Source organism: Petromyzon marinus, chromosome 36 (assembly GCF_048934315.1).
Source record: "Petromyzon marinus isolate PM22_M1 ecotype Great Lakes invasive population chromosome 36, UKy_Petmar_22M1.pri1.0, whole genome shotgun sequence".
Classification (NCBI taxonomy): Eukaryota; Metazoa; Chordata; class Hyperoartia; order Petromyzontiformes; family Petromyzontidae; genus Petromyzon; species Petromyzon marinus.
The window spans coordinates 6,930,349-6,951,226 of NC_133702.1; the positions used below are offsets into that span (position 1 = coordinate 6,930,349).

Consider the following 20,878-nt stretch of genomic DNA (forward strand, 5'->3'; position numbering starts at 1 on the left):
TCTTCCCCGTCGCACTGCAGTCTCTAATAACGTCACTAATGTTTCCGAGTCCGCCTCTTCATTCAGACTCGGTCACGTTGTGACGTCATGGTCGCGCCTAGGTCGTCGGCGCGCAGTCAAAAGTCGTCATCACGCTTGGGGATTTTCACCATTGGCTAAAATGAAAACGAATTTTTTTGAAATTTCCACCAGGTTGGGCACTTATATATTTTTTTAAACCTCGCTCGATTCGCTGGCAAAACGAGAACGCGGTCGTGCGAGCGCGTCCACGTGCGAAGGGACGGACCGTGTCCCCGCGCTCTGTCCCGCAGCTCGTCCACGGGGGACGGACGTGTCCCCGTCATCCAGAGGGAGGCGGCCGTCGACGATGAGGACGGCTACGCGGCGGAGCCCAGCTTCTACAGCGACGACGAGGAGGGCAGCCCCCTCACCATGGACAGGTGCTCAACCCCATGCCCACTGGAACGGCCGGAACATCGTCGTCATTGCTCATTGCCCCGTGTTTGTGTGGCTGCCGGAAAACGCGGAACCGCTGGCACAGTATCACATCTCCATCCGTCGTCGTCTTCATCATCAGGCGTGACCAATGCGCTGCTGGATGAAGGCCTCCCCAAGCCATTGAGACATCTCACGTTCCTGGGATGCAGCAATCTATCTCGCGCCGACCCGCACATCAGTTAATCTCACCGTTCCATACGCGTGATCGTGTGTACTCTTTCGGGCGTTAAACCCTCCTTTAGCTGCCACTCTGTTGTTAGTCTCGACCGTCATTCCTTTTAAGCGATGTGTCCTGCTCATGGCCCACTACGTATGTGCTGCCTGCAGTCGCTGTCTCAAGCACACCAGGCAATTGTAGCAGGATCTGTGTATGGATACAGGGCAGTACACTTTGTATTTAGGTCGCATATGAATTCAATTGAATCTTATGATGCTGTACAAAAGGAGTGGGAATATACATCGTATTGAGAAAGAAGCAGGCAGGCAAGAGACAGGAAGAAGAAAACAGGGAGGCCTTGAGCATGGATTTGAACGGAGGCAGGAAATCAAGAGCACGGATGACTTGGGGAAGCAACAGAGGGGACAAATCATCCTCAGGCAGGAGTCCACGTGCTTCATTATAGAGGTCTAACGATCCTTCAATTAAGTTTGATTCTCACAGCCAGGATATGTGCATCAAATAATGTGCGTGAGCATAGATTTGTGACGATTTATGTAATGTATATGCAAATCGATTGCTCGTGTTGATGGGATGGAACAAAGGTGCACACGTGAAACGGAACAAAAAAGGAGCAGTACAACTGAGATGGTCAAAACGAGACGGTGAAATAATTCCTAAATAAAGTTATGACATTTCACATAATTTCAGGGCGGTGAGTCGGGACATACCTACTTCAAGCGTTCATTTACAGAAATGGCCAAAACATCCCGATGCAGGACCCTCCTTAAAACGAGTCTTCAGGCCTGGTGAGAACTGTCCTAGGTAAACGGAGGCCATTTATAATAATTATTGTCTCCGTTGTGTGGTTCCAATAGCAGCAGTTTTAATATGGAAGGACTGCACCTCACCTCTTCCAGTCTTGGAGTAAGTGTCCGTGTGATGGACTTACAATCGTAATGCGGTGTCAATGCACGGTGGGATCTCGCCAGTGCATTGCATATTGGGTGTGAATGCGGTGAAACAGCACCGGTGTCCACTGGCCGGAGGGGCCCAGTAACGGTGCCAAACACCCTACACCACTCGTTCTTTCCTCGACTTGTCCTCCAATGTCGCTGTTTGGAAGTGGAAGCTCCGATAAAAGCTTGGATGACATAAGTCGAAAAGATTATTTGTCCACGCATTCCAAAGCAGGGACTGCCATAAAAAAATGGCTGTTGGGACTCAACATTCATCTTTACTCTTTTTAAAATAGAGCTCTTATGTCACAGATGTACGTCGTGGGCTGTCAGAACATTTGACGGTTTTTCTCGTGAGGAAAAACGTACTTTCACATCACTGCAATGGGCATGCTCTAGTGCCATTGCTGAATATCAATATAGATATATTCACGTTCATATTTATGTGTCTATTGATATTCGTTCGCGACTCAATCCGCTTGTCCTGGTGAGGGTCGCGGCGGCAGCATATTGAGTAGGGCGGTCCAGACCTCCCGTATATATTGATATAGGTATGTGAATAAGCACTTGCAATCCACTGGTGTGAAATCGCTAGATTTCCCCTATTGTTGAGTGACAAGACGAGTTAAACACATATTAAACACATATATTCCCTCAGTTGTATCACCATTGGTGCTATAGGCAGAATGGCGAAGGATCCAATCGGATCTCTTGCAGGGCACAGTGCATTACCCCCACCCCTCCCTCCTATTAGAGAACGGAGCATGGAAGCAGATAACACAGAGCTACTTCTGAGAGCCCTTCTAAGTGCGTAAAGTGGGGTTAGAGGTAGGATTAGAGTCAGTGGTAGTGCTAGTTGTTGGTTATTATTATAGGCATGGCTATGATTTAGTTGGCGAGTGTCTTCTAACCTCATACTATTTCCACGCCCTCTATACTTCAACGTAGGGCCGACTACAGCCATTGTTCCCGTAAACTTCACTTCAATACCAAATGACAAGTTTTACCAGACTGAACGTTTCCTCTCAATTGTATGCCGTGTTCAATCGACTGGATTGTAGGATAGAACCTTTCTTTTCCACCTCCTTTATTCTCCCTCTACCCTATCATCACTATTCCCTGGCTTCTCTGTTTTCTCAGCTCAAGACACGTATAAGTTATTATCTGCTCTGTTCTCATCAGCTCGCTCTCTCTGTATTGGTGGCTGCTTTGAATTTTAGGCCATTAGGCCTGTGCACATTTAAGTATAATGAGTCACCCGATATCTGCGTAACTTAAATTTATTGTATTATTATTAGTAAAGAAAAATGATCTGCCCAAAGTGAGACTTACACTACAGGAATCGTATTAACACCGATTTATGTTTGTGCAATATTTTCGATTTCATTATGTGACGCAGTTTTTTTCCACGTGACCTCCAGTGGTTCCGTTGCTGTACTATGTTTTATTTGTTTAGCTTTCGTCATGTTGGTGGCCCAGATCACTCTCGCAAATGAGACTCCTATCCGGGTCCCTTGCGTTCTCACCGACTTTCACAAAATAAACTCGAAACTGGATCTTTGACCATCTGTGTTGTGATTCTGCACTTCACAATGCTGTGCCCACTGCAGGCAATACTACAAGGAGTCGAGCGGACGCTACCGGGGAGCTGACCGGCAGTACGACGAGCCGCTGACCCACACGTCCTCCTGCCGCTCCCACGACAAGGAACTGAGCAGGAATCCCCAGCGCAGGAGACTGCTGCCCCCAACTCCGCCAGGTGAGCCGGTTGGCGGTCACCCACCAACCCCGCTGGGTCGCACAGGGCCCGGGAAAATAATTTATATTTTCATGCCGCAGACTTACGCACCCTGATCTCTAATTACGGGTGAGCGGATCCTTGAGATCCTGCCGTGGTAGAACGGTTAGCGCGCTGGGCTTGCAAGCCAGAGGTTGTGACGGTTGAAACGATGTTCACCTTACATTATGAGACCTCCTTTTGCCAGTAACAAGATATAGTAATAGATTTTTCCCCTTTTATCTGGCACAAAAACTGACACCTTTATACAAGGGATCATGTTTGCAATAACCACAACACAAGTAGTCAAAATGCAAACAAAAAAGACAACTCTGATAATATGCACTGTCCTTGAATTTGATTGGTCCACACCCGAGACGGCTTTTCTTAGAGCCCAGTCTCCACTGGTGTTGGACCAGAAGACGCCAAAAGGCGTACAACTCATAAACAGCGCACCATCAGAGTATTTAGAGCTCGGGGTCAGCACTTACATTATGAGACCTCCTTTGCCAGTAACAAGATATAGTAATAGGTTTTTACCCTTTTATCTGGCACAAAAACTGACACCTTTATACTTGTGTTGTGGTTATTGCAAACATGATCCCTTGTATAAAGGTGTCAGTTTTTGTGCCAGATAAAAGGGTGAAAACCTATTACGATGTTCACCTTTTGGCGTTCTCTGGTCTGGCACTGGTGTTGGCCAAGCACTTTCAAAGACAATGCATTTCTTATCAGAGCATGTTTGTTTGCATGTTCACCACTAGTACGTGTGGTTAATGCAGACTGTATTCCTTGCAAAACGTATCTATCTTAACACCTGTTTATTGGCAGAAAGGGTTAAACCTAATCTTATTTTTCATACTTTGATACTGAAAAAAAGTTCCCAAAGATGTAACAATGGGTAAGTTTATAAAATCCCACCCACCCCCGACCCGGTCCACGATCTGTCCACCCAGCAGGATACAGGCATACCAGTGAGACGGGTAAAGTCTGGGTACTCCTACCTCGTCCAAGACACCTGGCCATGCCAAACGTCCCTCACGAGGAGTCCCCGCGAGCTCCCTCGAGTATAGGCCCTTCTGGCTCAACCCAGCACCGGCTGTCTGAAGAAGAATATTTTAATTCAGCAATTATTTAATTCGTAGACAAATTCTACTTGATTTCATTTTGATAATTTATTCAAAAGAACATCAGCTTTTTATTCTTTGGTTCTTTCGGTAAAGTCACGTAGAATGAGAATAAAATAATACATTGATAAAATAAAATAACACAATAATATTCTCACGACGTTTCGGCCACAACACAAGCGGCCTTCATCAGGTGAAGGGACGAGACTGTCTGGTAGGACAGCGCTGGATGATGAAGGCCGCTTGTGTTGTGGCCGAAACGTCGTGAGAATATTATTGTGTTATTTTATTTTATCAATTTATTATTTTATTCTCATTCTACGTGACTTTACCGAAAGAACCAAAGAAGATGAATCCTTGAAGTCACGAAAGCTTTAAATCGAAATTTAACATCAGCTTTCTTGAAAGAAGAAGCAGTTGCAGTCTCACCGGGGTGCCATTAGGCCCCAGGCATTGTGCCGGACAGCGTGATAACGGTGGCATCGGCAATGACATGGCACAAGACACGCAGGTGTTATTTGTCCTCAAGTGGAGCGAATATGCGCACTCACCGGTGAACATGTGTTCTCCCCAGGGAACTTGTTTGTAGCCTCGGGTTAGGGTTAGGCACGACATTGGTTCGTGCAAGGTCCGGACCAAACAGATGGTATTAAAAGGTAAAACTGTCCCTACAATAAACTGAGAAATAATTTAACAAATAAGTTTGGAAAGTAATAAAACAAATTAAGGCTTTCGTTGAAAATTCATGTCCATAACAATATGCCAAAACAATTGTTACTTTATTATAAAAAAAAATAAGGGGATACAAATATTCAGAAGGGGATCCAATATTTCAAAATATTGGTTTCCAGAGCCAACGCATATTATTTCCTCAGGGGAAAAATATTTTGGGGGGGGGGGGGGGCAATATATATATCCTCTGACACCGGCACTCCTTGCTGCTCACTGTGCATGTTTGTGTGTGCGCGGTGCATGTATGTGTGTGCGTGTATGCGTGGGGAGCGATAGTGTAGCGGTTAGCGTACTGCGCTACGAACCTGGCGACCCGGGTTAGATTCCCACTCACGGCCAACACCAGTGACGATTATCTGAACCGGTCCCGGGACTCCCCTAGGTCGACTCAGCCTCAAATAAGTACCTGGTTCGATGTGTAAACATCGCCACCTGGGAGACAAAGGCGGCCGAGCGTGGTGTTGGCCACCGACCCCCTCGTGTGCCGTGCCGGCCTTTATAGGTGCTCGCTAACAGCACTTGCTCCTACAGTCTGTTAAGGCTATACGGGGGATCTTTGTGTGCGTGTGTGCGTGTGTGCGTGTGAGCGCAGGGAGGAGACCCTCGTTTAACATCGACTGCCTACGGAGACAGTCGAGCCTCGAGTCGGACCTACCCATGTCCTTGAACTACGCACCCAATTCGTCCCTTCCTCTGCGGCTCGCCCAACAACAGGTGAGGGCAACGCGGCGAGTGGCTGTTGCGGGCCAGATTCACATCTCAACATAAGGGGCTTTGGTGATTTTACCCATTGCCTGTGATGGGAGGCATTGTGCGCTTTCACTTACATCAGACAAAAGACGTGACTGAGATCTATGGTTTGGATCTGGGTTTTTCAGCCACCTGTGAATAAGCCAGGTTCTCAAGTGTAGGATGGTGGCCCTTCAGCTTGGAGTTTGTGTCACTGAGCTTGCACTATTGAGATACCGGGTTCAAATTCTGGCAACACAAAACACCATCATAACAAATGTAATGCTTTACTTAATTTGGCTTAGTCTGGCTCTTTTCTGTGTGAAGAGTGGTGGAGTAGTGGTTTGTCCACTGCGCTACAATCCAAGAGATTTGAATTTGATATTTAGCCACGTATAATGAGTAACAATTGGTATCTGAATGTGTGGGCCTCTAAATGTACTCAGCCTTAATTGAGTACCTTATGCTGTGACGGGGAAACAAAGGTTAGCAGGAATAGTGCTAACCAAATCCTCATATGTACTGCTTACCTTCACAGGTGGTTGTCAACAGAGTCTGTAAGGCTTTGTCTTTAAAGGGAAAGGTTCGTTTAGTTTGAACGTGCGCAATTTCAAGTATTTTCTTGTTGGCATTGGATTTATATTTTTTTCATGAAATCATTAGTACGCTTTTTTAACTTTAATATCTCTTATCTTTCACGGGTAATCCGAAAAAAATGTGACGAATTCCCCCCCCCCCCAAAAATTGCCACGTGTTTATGATTGTTTTTTTTGTCCCACGCTCATACAACGACCTCGCTTTACCTCTGCGATGAAATGGTGACAATGTGGGTGGAATTGACTCGAGCGGCTCAAAAAAAGACTGATGGTGATTTACATGTGACTGACAGTTATCGCATTCATCAGAGGCATTGTTAGGCCGAGGGTTGGGGAGATAAGTGCCCAATTAGCTGAGGCTGCTCGGCCAGCCTTGCATTAGGAATGTGATTGGTAATAATGTCAAATTGCATTTGAATTGAAATGAAAATTCTTGGTATCATTCCTTTCTCTCTCTCTCTCTCGCTGGATTTGATGGAATGCAGCATTCATTTATTGCAGACCTGTGGCCAGTAGGATTTGTGCTCAGTAGGCCAGTAATAACAAACCGAGTTCTAAATAAATCAATCAGTTTCTCATTTGGACGTGCATTGACTTGTGTAAAATCATGTGCACATTTGGAAGGATGCATTATTGAGCAATGTATCACTTTACATTAACAATGACTTAAGACCAAAAGTTACCGCTCTCCACTGACATGTGCTTGTAATAACTTCACAGCGATTTTTTTTTATCCATGGCACATTTATAAAAAAATAAATTACTTGCTGTGTATTTGACATCTCAATGTGGCTTGGATTCACTGAGTAAAAGGGTTGTGTTTTATCATATCAATTGATAAATATCAATATGAATAAGTGTCCCAGCGTTGGAGCAGTTGTCACTTTGTATTGAACGTTATTACAGGTTTTAAAAAAATATATATTGAGCCTCTCAAGCAGAACACCTCTTGTTGCACGGATGCAACATCCCAAACATTTCTGCAGTCCATTCCTTCCGTGGGGGTGAATCCAGTCTTCTGTGGCAGCCACCTGGCTGTCGAGTGCACAGGCAGTGCAACTGCACTGGAGGTCATTGTCCCAGAGGGGTCCCACGGCCCACACTACGAAGAGAGAGGGCATTGTGCAGGGGGGCCTGTTCCATTCTTGGGTCCAAGCTTCGTAGCAGAGAGATAGAGGGGGCAGAGAGATTTTAGTTAATATCAGGGCAGTTGGAAACCTTCACTGTACGCCATGGTGATTGCTTTTTAAGAATGTTTCTAAATGGACAGTTTAACATTTTAATATGAAGTTACCCATCAGTAGATACTTAGTAACCCTTGACATTTTAAGCATGAACTCATTTGTATTGAGTGAAACGATCAAAAGTTGCTGACACACGGCATCCTGGGTAACCATTATTCAGCGTGGTATCTTACTGAAGGGAGACCCATTGTCTATAAAGCGACATGCTCATTATTATTCTCATTACTTATTCGAATGGAGGGGCTTGCAAAGAATGTTCAAGAAACACCACCTCCCCACCACCGCTTTGCAGCAAGGTTGAGGAATCGAGTTTTATTTCTCGTCCTGTTCGACCGCTTCCTGACGAGTGAAGTCGACGAACTCTCGTCGCGTCCTCCCACGTGCGAACAACCGCAGGTCCTCGCCGTGGCCGGCCTGGATGGCTTCGCCGCTGAACACCGGCGCCACTCATCGGCGCATGCGACCTCGTCATGGGCCACGCCACCCGCCACGCCATCCTCCACGCCGGGCCGCGGCTCCTCGTACCACAATAGCCGCACGATGCCGCCTTCGCTGGCGCCACCGTCGTTGCCGTCCCCCACGTCCTCGCTGCCGCGGCCGCCCTACTACACGCCCGCCATCCTCATCGAGCGCGCCGACTCGCGAACATCCGCTACCTCCGCCCTCCTCCACCACCACCACCAGCATCACCACGGCGGCAAGCTCAACGGCAGCCTGCCATCAGTGGACCGCAGCTCGTGGTACACGGACGGGCCCGACGCACCGTACCGCAGCTTCGTGCCGGGAGGGCTCGCCGTGCCGTCTGCCCGACTGCGGGATCGATACGCCGAGACGCGGGGCAGCGCCGACAGCCTCGTGGAAGCCGTGAGTCGTCGAGTGTGCTGCCCTGGCGGGGTGCTTTGCTTGTCTCATACACTGGTGCCCTATTGTTTGTGGGCCATTTTCAAGTGGTAGGCCTCACGTGGCAGTGCCATGTGAAATTAAGTCGCAGGCTGCGTACGGCCCATGGGCCATAGGTTCCCGCCACCTCAGTTTTAAAGAGTGTTGACACAGTCTGTAACCCACATTGACCGGTCTCTCAGCTGCGTCCAATTGCCTTCACGTTCAAATGCATGCTTTAAATCTCGTAAAGATCGTCCAATGTTAATTAAGCATTTGTATAAAGTCATGTTCCTTTAAGGAACTTACCATTTGTGAAAACTAACCAAATCGATACAAGCTTTGTCCAAAACCTGGGGACACAAATCAGAGCAAAAAACACTATTTGCAAACATGCAGTCGAGTGACAGATATTCTTCCAAAGATAAATGCATCTTGGAAAGCATTTTATAGCGTGTGCACGTGCATGATTTTGCCAACTAGTTTACATTATGTTTCATATTATTTAACCGCATGCCATTCCTGTTAAATCCGTTGGCATCTCTCCCGAGAGCCGTGCAACCCAAGCAAACCTGCACGACTTTCATGGCGTTGGGGGAGGAGGCCTTCATCCGGCAGTTGGCGGATCGACAAAGATCTGTGAGATGACGCTAGAATTTGGAATATATCCCACCGAATGTCTCGAGCGCATCGGCAACATTTCGAGCAAACGCTGCTTCGGGACGCAGGGTTGCGCGTGGCGTAGGAAGTGGGGCTGGGTTGAGGATGCCGAAATCCCCTCCCCACCCACCCACCCACACCTGGGAGCAGCTATGCTGCGATGAAAGCCATTTTTAATGAAAATTGAATCTCTTTGTACAGAAGCCCACAACCTCATTCCGTGGCCAGACGAGCTGGAGCAGCTGCACAGTGTACTCGAGCAGGGGAAGGTTACAAAGAACAGATACGAGGAGACCCTGTGCTGTGTGACAATTCGCATGTTCAGTGTAAGCGGGGAGAAACTCATTTTTAATGGGCTAGGTCGTGCCTCCCCTGGACTTTCCGCCAGCTGCTAACCGAGCTCTGACCCTTTGTCGACAAATACATTTTTACATTAACGGGCCTGGGTATTGCATGAATGAATCCTAATATGCATTTAGGCGTGCAACAATTCAACCCCGTAACAATTCGGTACGCTTTCGTGATTCAATGAAAAAAAAATTGATGGTGCTTTTTTTTACCATTGTGAATGTTGCACCCGCTTGTGGTTAGAGTGCTTCCATTAAGTAAATAAATAACACACGTAACACATGCAAACCTAAAACAATGTATTATTAAATGCATAATTTTAACGCAGAAATTCTGAGTGCAAGAATTAATACTTGTTGATGGATTAAGGGGAAGCCTGACTACTTCCCATCTGTGCTCCCCTGCTGTGTATTTTGAAGAAGACACTCTTCTAAGATTTAGCCAGTTGCGGTATAACAATATCGCCCTCTCCTGTACACATGTAGCTGGTGCCACAGACACTGCCTCAATCACAAACGGTTTCTCTCAAGCTATGATACGGTCAAACTTCAAAATCCATAATGTATTGATCAATATACATCACTCTGAGCAGTACACATAGAATGTGGTTATCACACGACTATCTATGTATGAAAGGTGATCATTTGAGAACCGAAAGTAGCACAAGGATAAGCAATGCACCATGGCATTTTATAACAAGCAAATTTGTTGTTTTGAAAGGTCTGGCCATACCTGGAGATTAGGCAAAGATATTTCTTGGAGAGAACAGTTTCGTCAGAATCAGAATATTTACAGTATTTATACTGGAGGAATCCGATGAGCTATAAAGCTCTTTTTCACAGATGTCCAGTCGGGGCGGGTCATCACCTGCACCTCACTGCCATCTGTGAGTTGAAAAGCAACGCATATTGATTGCATATCAGAGAGTATACAAAAGAGTATGTTTGGATAAGGCAAAGTGAGAGAGTTGTGGACATTGCATGGCATTCATCATCCATCCGTTGTGGTAAACGGACAACAGTGGACACTGCCAAGATAATGGAATGGTACCAAAGGAGGCACTTCCACATGTGGTAGAGTAAAACGTGTGCTTCTTGCAGCCTCTGTATCCAAAGACACAGGGGAAAAGACACACAGGCAGTGTTTAATACGTATGCATGTTGAACTTGTTTCACACCGTACGTAGCCAACCAACCTAATCGGAGGTGCGGGGAAGGACAAGAAATTCAACAAAATACAACGTTCATTAAGAATTCACTCAAATAGGATTATAGGCAGTCAGTCACCGGCTTAGATAAACAACAAGGTCTTGGGCCTGCACTTCACCTTGTGCAGGGAGCCGCTAGCTCAGACGACTTTGCGGGGGGGGGGGGGGGGGGCGGGGCGGTGAGTTTCACACGACGGGCACCATTGTGGACGAGCGGCAGAGCGCACGCCGTGTTGCTGCTGCGCTTGCGCCTAGGTGCTGATATCGGAGGGGCTCGGCCGCTTCGCCCGCGACCCACGCTTCGTGGCGGTCACCAAGCACGAGCTGGCCGACGCCTGCGAGATGACGATGGACGAGATGGAGAGCGCCGCCAGCCACCTCCTCAACGGCAGCCCCACCACGGGCGGCGGGGGCGGCCTGCACGCCCGCTCGGCGCCGGTGACCCCGCGCCGCGACTACGACCCCCAGGACTTCGGCTCGGGCGCCAGCGACGACGAGCCGGTGCACGTCAAGTACGACGAGGACCTGTCGGACGAGATGATCTGCGTCACCACTTTGTAGCGTAGGCCTCCCGCCCACCCCCGCCCCGCCGATGTGTGGCGAACGTCGCGATCGCTCGTCCGCCCGCCCACCTGCTTCCCTGCCCGTCCGCAACCAAAAGCCGGACAAGCGAAGGGGACGCGTGGGAGGTGTGGAGGAACACAGCTGGAAGAGCACCCCCGTTGTGACTCGACATGTGCCGTTGAGAGCGATGCAAATGGCGGGGTGGCCACTTCATGGGGCTGTCTTCCAGTCGCCGAGAATTTCCTTCGACGCCTCCCCGCCACCCCCCCCCCCCCGCCGCCCACCTCCAGACCAACCCCACTCCACGCATCCTTCCCTCGAGCACTGCTCTCTGAGCCGCTTTCGTAGTAAAACGATGCCAATTGGACAGCATTTCTGGGACCATTTTTCGCTCGAGCAAGAGCCACGGGCAGTGCCGCGTTGGCACCTGTTGATCGGAGTGGCGGCCCTGGCCCCTTCGCCTACCGTGCGGTAGCGGAGGATATGTGCCCCTGAAGTATTGTATTAGTGCAAGAGTCACGTGGAGGACGACAAGGACTCGTTGCGCCGTTATTTTATTCCTTGGCTCGTCATTGAGCGTTGTTTTTATCGTTAAAATAGAACACAGAGGCAGGAGGATGGATCTTCTGTGAAAGAATAAGCTCATAAGAAGCGACCACGAATGTCGCCCTGTTTGGCAAGACCACAGCAGGAATCATCAGTGTTCATAGAGACACATTCGAAGGACGTAGTGCGGCTCAGACACTTTTCAAAACATCATTCTGCACAGCAGATATTTGCATGTCCGCCATACACATGTATACCACTTGCCCACAAGTGTGATTTTATACAATTTTGCTTAAGAAATTGAATTACGTAAAAGTAGTAATATGATTTATACTTCACTGGGCATGCATGGCACATACATTTTAAGGCGTGCATTCTACAGCTCTGCTTTGTATCTAATGCAGACACAATCATCATTCATTTCAGACCATATCGTTACCATGAGCCTGTTTTATAAATAGGCATAGACAGCACAAATCAGCTAAAGTTTATTTATATAGAGATATAATATACATACCTATTGCTGTAAGTACTTGAATGAAAACTTGATCTAATTATTTTTCAAGCATAGCTCTTCAGGGTACTGAAGATAAGAGATTTAAAGTTGTTTTACAACACGTGAGTATTTCTAATAAAACATTTGTTTAGTATTTCATAAAAAATGGGGAAAAATATATATCAGAAAATCAAGCAGTTTGGTCAAACAGAATGACATTTTTAACACTTTTAAATGATCTTTGCACATAGTATTCCGTGGAAAGCTGAACCCACACGCGAGATGCGTACACTCAATGTGTCTTCACATGCAGCGATCATATTTTCAATGTCTCATCTTGGTAGTGGAATGCAGTCAGTGAAAGTGGCACGGTTTCGCATGGATTCAACACCTGGCAGTTTGGTACAGCCCCAAGCTCAGTCCACATAAACGCCACACCCCTCCTGGTCACTCATTTGAACGCGAAGGCGAGTGGACGCAGCTGAGAGACCGATCCATCTGTGTCAATGCTCTTTAAAGCAGAGGTGGTGAGGGGGGGGGGACCTATGGCCCATGGTGCCGTACACAGCCTGCGACTTCATTTCATTCGGCACACTCAGCCACGTGAGGCCTACCACTTAAAAACGGCCCACAAACAATATTTATCACCGCAAGCATCTAAGCCTCACTAGTCACGTGCAAGTGAATAATATGTTCGATCCGGCAACACTTGCGTTTCCCATATTAACACGCTCACTCACCTCCTGTCACTGCACGGGCCCAACTAACAATATATCCATCACTGCAAGTATCTTAATCAGACTAATTGCATAATAGAGGGGAGTATTTTCAACCCGGCAACACTGTGTTTCTAGTTTTAGCATGCTCGGTCACTTCTGTCACTGCAAGGGCCTCTTGCAGTGACAGAAGTGACTGCCGCTGTGTTAATGCTTGGCCCGCCAAAGGTAATTGAAGGTATCATTAGGCCCTCAGTGAGAGAACGGTGCCTCAATGCTGCTTTAGAATGTCAGCCGGCCCCTCGCAACAGTGGGAGCTCCGTGTTGGTTGTGGTGTTGACGTGTCCACTGTGGTCGAGCGATCGGTTGGTTGGACATGCCAGGTCCTGCAGTAGTAGCGTGGTTGCCTACTCAGGGATACGCGATTCTTATCCGCCGCAGGGAGAGTTACCGAGGATAACCGTTTCAGTACTGCGTCAACACTTTTATTAACTAAAATGCTGCAAAACTACTGATATTGACATACAACAACAACAAAAACTCATTATGCGCTGTCGTAGAGCATTATGGGCAATGACAAAAACAAAGATTTGCATTTGTCCCAGACGTAAAATATTTCTGAACCCACCAGCCCATGGGGCTCTCCATAACTTAGCATTATCGGTCAGCAATTAAATCGATTGGCGGTTGCCCGGGTCACTGCAAACCATTGGTGGGCCGGGCATAGTTTAAGGTTTTTTTCTGGGAGCATCGCTGGTACCACCACCCTGTCCTGCCGGAGGGCGACGCTGGGAGCGATGGTGATGAGGACGATGTCGATCCCGCCAGCACGACCATGACCGCCGGCCGTACCAAAAGAGCGCCTGGTGCGCCATTGCCTCCAAGTGGTCTCGCTCCCAAAGACAAGGGGGGTGGCCGCCCCCGTAAGAAGCAGAACGTGCTGGGGAATGACCAGACCAGCATCCTGATGTACTTTCACAACAAGCAATAAACAGCCGTTGCCACGCACAAATCCCCAGCAGCCCCCCTTTGTTATGGGTGTTTTGCGTTTGTTTTTTATTTCCATATTTGGCGTGCGTATCGGGCTCAGTGACATCTCCCGTCTTCATAGGCCTTCTGGTTTCGGAGTTATGGAGGTCTTGGCACCCCCGGGTCACCGCCAATCGATTCAAATGTTATTCGGAGTTTTGAAACAAATTCCACCGAGTAATATTCGCGGGAAAGACTTGTGGGCTGTTGGGCGGCTAAACATATTTTACTTTCTTCACGAGAGACGAACGGGTAAGTCTCGTATCGTATTTACACAAACGCTCAGGCAAACGCGCACACGTACATGCATTAGACGCGCCTCCGTCCGAAGTATACTCACGCCGGCATTAAAAAAAACAACAAGAGAAGACGTGGTCATTTGTTAAACCCGGCTAAGCTCTAGGCAGGCACTGTTAGCGAGCATGTGGGCCTTGTTGATGCCAGTTCGGTGTCAGCTGCTTTCGTCCGTCGTGTGTGGACGCTGTCTCCGCTGCAAGCAGACGCTTATTTCTAGGATGGACAATGGAAGGTTCGTATAGCAATTGGCGCCAGTGTGAATGATGGTTAATTGATTCCAGATCGCTCGGATGTTAACACGGCATGAAAATCACTGCGCAGTCACACCGCACAACACGAGTGAAGACACACACACACACACGCATAAACTCAAGACCACCTAACGTTAGGTTTGTTTCGAATGTATTAAGTTGCTTTGCCGTTGCTCTTGAGCAACATGTACGTACAAGCTTATAGATTGCAGCCATGTGTTGTCGTTTTTATAAAAAAATATCAATCTTAAAATTTGTACAAAATGTAAAACATGGATATACTTTTGAGCTATAGACGTTTGACGCATGGGTTGCACACGTGCGTTCAAATCAAGAACGCAATTTATATATATAAACGTTCGTCAGAGAAGTATTTCACGGACGCAGTCTAGCGTAGTGCCATCGTTTCAGGTGAATTTATGAGTTTGCTAAGCGTTGTTTCTAATAACAATTTAGCCTATGGTGCCAGCATAGAAACATCCGCTAGCACAATACTCGCAAGGCACGGCGAATCACGTCCATCGCCAGCGGGGTGGGGCCCTCGATGTTGCGTCTTCGTCTCGCGGCTGCGTTGCCGGTAAACGCGGTCCTCAATTTCACCCGTCTCAGAGTCGTGTTGCCCGGCGCATTGCCTTGGGATTCCGACGTCTTCATCTACCCAGTAAGAGAGCCCGCTGCATGACCCCCCCGCTTCGATCGCGCGCATTTCACGTGGAGCAACGTTTCACGAGACATTACATTCAATCTACCCTTAACTTGAACAGAGCGAAGAGAAAACGTTTCCCGTTGGCGCACCGTTCCCTTGTTCCGTTTCTGTTGTACGTCGATGCACGTTAGCCGGCTTCCGTTGCCGTTTTGTGGTTTTATTTTTAGTCACTCTCTGTTTAAAAAAAAAAAATGTTAAGGCCGTAGCGTTGACCCAACGTGTTCATCATTGATGTTCTCATTGGCTTACCAAAGAACATGTTTACTGAGGGGAGTGAGAGATCAGCTGTCAGGTTTAGGGCACTGCTATTGGGCATAAATCTTACTGAAAAGCTCGACACACAAGTGTTGTTGTTCATTTCGATTTCGTGGCAAAGGTTTGCGTAGGCCACTGCGTCATTCTACAGGAACAATAAAATGCGGAGAAACAACTGAAATCAAGTATTGACGCAGCATTGAACTCGCGAGGGTGCTTGCCATTAAATTCCTCCTTCTTGCAATCGAGAAAGGCATCGCCTGGGTCATTCTAAAATCCAATGTGAATTTTTAAGGTTAGTAAGTACTCTGACAGACACTTTCAAACACTTGCATTAGGTGTAAAGGTTCACCAAAACAAACAGAATATATTTATATTAAGCAGAATGTATCCCCCCCCTCCCCCCACCGCACCCAATGCATATTTCTTACAAATTACTTTCTCTTGATGGGACATGGGCCCATGGCACGAGATTTCAGTTCTCACTCGGTGAAATGGGGTCTGTGAAAGAGGTTTTCCCGCACTCCCTGGTGGTTTTTCACGTAAATGTTTTTTGGAAGTTTGGCGAGTCGTGAAAGGCTTGTCTGGCCGTATGTAAAGAGGGGGTTACTTTTGTTTTTGCATCGCTGTACACCACCACGCGCACACGCATTTGAAATACTCTGTATTACACCCGTGTTTGTTGAATCTGTGCTCAAGACGCCATCTGCAAAGGTGATAGGTATGGGGATTTCAGGTCATTCGTTGTTTTATTGCTGTTCATTGCAAGTGACAAAGTGGATTGACTTACCCACCGCTGACAGAAGCGGAGGGGATATCCTTACTGTGGCTTTCCCCCTAAAAACTCCAGTTACACAGCCCCGCCTTTCCCACTATGAGCAGCCATTCATCCAGTTGCATTGATTGGCCAACCACGTTACCTTGAATGAAAATGTTGATTTGATATGACGTCTGGACGGGGACGAATGGGAAGTGACTGACCACACAAACTGGAGTTTTGAGAAAAGCTAATTTCGAGCATTGATGCTGACAATAGATCGCCCGGATTTTTTTGTTTGTTTTTTTGTGTGTGATTTTTTTGGTTTGTTTAGAAAATTAATCCAGAACAAAGACACACTGCAGACGTGCTTAACTGCGCTAGTGTGCCATACCCACAGCCTGAAATTTCTACCGACTTTCCATCCATTAGGCATGAGGTCTGATCGCAACAAAAAAATTAATGCTATATATATTTAAAAAAAGTTTTGCTGGCTGGCTGGCGCGCGGGTGGGCAAAAGTGCGGTGGCGACGTCACCGCGCTCATCTGCGTGATGACGTCACCGGCATCACGCAGCGTTGAGCCGGGTTCGTGCGTCGCCCCGACGTCACCCCGACGTCACCCCCCCCAAAACCCACCCACCCTCCACCTCGGCCATGTGTCCCGCGCACGTGCGGCGGGGCAGTGCTCGTGTTTATTGATTTGTGCACACTTTTGTCTGCTTCGGAGCAATTGTGCATTACCCTTGTTCATCTTGCTGCAAACATGTGACTCATTTTTTGGCTAATTATATTTTGTTTGCAGCAGCAGTAGCACTGGGTGCTGATACAGCTCACACTGCATTGACTGTTGATGGGATAAACGTTGCAATTTGTGTGCTCTGCGAATGACAAGAAAACAAATATTTATATAGACTGTATAGGCCTACGTATATACTGTATATATAAATGTGTCTATGTATACATATACCTCTGTGTATATATGCACATACAGACACATACGACATGATGTATTTTACCTTGCACTTTCACCTGAAAGTTGACGTGCCGTTGGGTGACTTGTTCGAAAAGTGAATCACAGTAACAAAGGGCTTTCATAATATTAAAGTAAAAATAAACAAGCTTATAAATGTATTTTTTTAACACAAGATGATGGTGAAACGCACGTGTTTTTTTTTTGGGAGATGAGTCTGTTGCTGCCCAGACCTGGGGGGTCAATAATACATTACAATTACAGAAGCATCGTTGGCTGAAATTCCTTTTATTTTGTGATGACATTTGTAGTGTTGACCCCTGGTCTGGATGCTGTCTCTGCGGTCTGTGACCTCCTGAGCTTTTCCTCCTGACGGCCGCCCACTTGGATTACGCGAGAAGTGGGGGATTTTTTGTTTATGGCCAGCCAATGCGATCCAACGTTGGGTTATCCACGTCGTGTTGCACATACTGTTGATAGGCTTATTGTGAAAGTTACAACGTGCGCGGGGAGGGGTTTTTTTCGTATGATTTCACGAGAGGCAGAAGGAAATAATTGTCTTATCAAATCAACGGGATGGAACCGATTTCGTCAGATCTCGGAAAGCTAATCAGGGTCTTGCTCCAGAAGACCCGCTGTGCGTAGAACTGCTTGTTGTAGGCTGCAGGGCTGTGTTGTGTTCAACAGAGGACGGTGCAACATAATCCATTGTTGTACTGTACAGACCCCGTGACCCACACGCTCTGGGGAGGCCCTCATCTGTTGGTAGAATTTACAAAAGGGCTGAACAGTCACATGTAAATAAGACCACTCAAATAAAATATTAATTTTGAAATTAGAAAACTAAATACGGTAAGTAATTTGCTATCCGGTTTGATATTTCGATTAGCATAAAACAGGGTAATATCTCAAACATCAAACTTCATTAATCAGCAGTGATGTTGATTAACTGATTCCAACATAAGCATGAACGTTTTTTTTAGCAAAAATAAATTTGCTTCTGCAAAATGTGATTCAAAGCAGCCAGATGCAGCGACATTGGCTCAAATAAAAAAAAAATCTTAAAGGAGCCAAAAACATCGATGTATTTGTTGCCAATATGGAGATAAGAGTTTGTTCTTCCTACCAAGAGATCACAATGTTACCAATTGTTGTACTCGCTCACCAATCGCGGGGAGACTAAAACATGATTCGGTCGTCAGTGCAAAGTGGCTGAACCAACATGTGCGTCACATGCATGATGTCACCGCGCCTGTGGAAGCTTTCTGCGAAAACCAAGACATCGTGCTTGGCTCTGCACCATTTGATTATTATTATGATAATTTTTTGTTTCTGTAGCTGAATAAAAAAACATGAGAAAATGAACTTCACAGCAGCCACCCACATTTTGTATTACATTGATGTTCATGCTTCTTGCTTGGCACTTCATCGGGGGGGGGGCTATTTAAAACTATCGTGGCCAGGCTGCTGTTGAACAGACTCGTTCGCTCTACGCGAGTCCTATCGACGCTGTTAAATCTATGCTACTACTGTTGTCGTAACTGTACAATTGATTGCAGAGGAAGGACAATAGATTTGTTTTGTCATAAAATAAAATGTACACATCAATATGCGGCTTCTTTGGGTTTAATATATGGATTTTTCCAATGTGAGATGGATAAAAAAAAATTGTGTTAATATGCTTAAGCGCAAGGCTTACTGGGCTAGTTTTTGAGTGGCGGTAAATTTGTAAAAAAATAATAATACTTAAAAGAGTTAATTACTAAATTACTAGTTGATGCGTCTATTTAGGCCCACGTGTACGCATCAATTGTATATTGGGGGCTAATGTATTCATGCCGTTGCTTAAGATGTTAAAAAGTATAGTATACGTGTGGTTCTATGCACACTTTAATGAGGAACTCTCAAAGCTTTTTAACACCCGTACATTTCTTTAAAATGCAAAAATTTACTTTTCAAAGGTTGTTTGCTTAAATTAAATAAAACACAAAAACAATGCACCTCATTGCAGTCATATTTTTTTAATTGCACAATATATGAGCATTGGCATTTTTATTGTAAAGCAATGACTTGTCAAGTATAGCTTCATGTCAATCGATTTAATTGAAATGTTGTGTGCGAAGAATCAAGTAATTCATAGAATATGAAATATTAATATTTATTAACATTTAACAAACTTTGCTCAAATATTTTTAAAGGCATTATTTTGCTTGCTTTTTTTTTCAAAAGTGGCCACAATTATTGTGCTTAAATGTATTGTACGCATATTAAATATGGGTTGGAGCAGTGGCATACGGGTCAGTGGACTGTGCTATAAACCTGGTTATCCACGTTTGATTCCTGGTCATGGCTAAAGTTATCGGCTAATGACATCTCAACTTGTCTCTTGCCCCTTCCCTTCACCAACCCGCATTAATGAGCATAGTGAAGTACAGCAAAACCTTGCCCATCGCGATGGTTATGTTCTTGAAAACAGCCACAATCGCCAAATTCGCGATCCGCAAACTCAAAGGCAAATAGAGAAAAAGAGGATTTGGTTCAAGGTTCATAATACAACACCCCCCTGCTTTTTTATGTTACCTTACATCAACACAAACAGGAAGCGTTTTAACCTAAAATATGATTAATATTTTCTTTACCGTTAAACATAACTTGTACAGTACAGTCAATGTATAGAAGGAAAACAAACACGTAATTTTAGTGTACAGTAATATAACCGGATTGAGTATACGCGTACATAAATGTACACTAAGAGCGAGAACAATCGTGGGTGGTCAAAAGCCACATTTGCTTCACCGGAGTGCTGGGTAGAGGCACGTGATCCTGGGACCCGCGATGGGCTTGCACGGGAGTGGCACGACGGCAAGACGCGTGGCTCCTTCCGCGGCAACGCCATCGCGAGCGACGCAGTGCCGACGCGTACAAGGAATCTCGCGGTCGGTCGCGAATGGTCGAGCCACAGGGGGGGGGGGGTGGTTGGTTGACGCCATCGACCAACTCTACCTCGATACAATTCGCGCTAATGCTCAGATCCGCGATGGTGGAAACCCGCGAATGGCAAGGTTTTTGGTGTGTAGTCGCACAAGCCTCTTGATTGACATGATGCAGGGAAGCCTTCATTCAACAATGGATTGACAACGAGCTTTAAAACGTGTTATCCTAAAACCGGTGGGTTTTTTAATCCATTAAAAATGCATATTTTGCTTAACATTCCTAACATTTGCCAAATTATGACGCAATTTTTTTCGGTGGTTAAAATGTACACATTGTGATGTTTGCATAGTTACAGCACGGACATAGCTTTTTTTTACGTAAATTACTCAAATAAACCATCAGCCACTGTGCGTGGTAATTTTATGGAGTTAATGTGAAAAAG

At 46.3% G+C, this 20,878-nt stretch overlaps 1 protein-coding gene across 12 annotated transcripts in view; it reads left to right on the top strand.

Annotated features, from left to right (window-relative positions):
- LOC116949353 (voltage-dependent L-type calcium channel subunit alpha-1D) overlaps positions 1-19,502 on the top strand; it is a 226,318-nt gene extending 206,816 nt beyond the window's left edge. For all 12 annotated transcript variants that reach the window (XM_032966575.2, XM_032966566.2, XM_032966573.2 and 9 more), the window contains 5 exons: positions 312-440; positions 3,225-3,373; positions 5,843-5,964; positions 8,216-8,683; positions 11,169-19,502. In XM_032966575.2, the coding sequence (XP_032822466.1) occupies positions 312-440; positions 3,225-3,373; positions 5,843-5,964; positions 8,216-8,683; positions 11,169-11,474 (1,174 nt within the window). In that variant the 3' untranslated portion in view covers positions 11,475-19,502. The remainder of the gene's footprint in view (positions 1-311; positions 441-3,224; positions 3,374-5,842; positions 5,965-8,215; positions 8,684-11,168) is intronic.
- Positions 19,503-20,878: the final 1,376 nt, after the last annotated feature.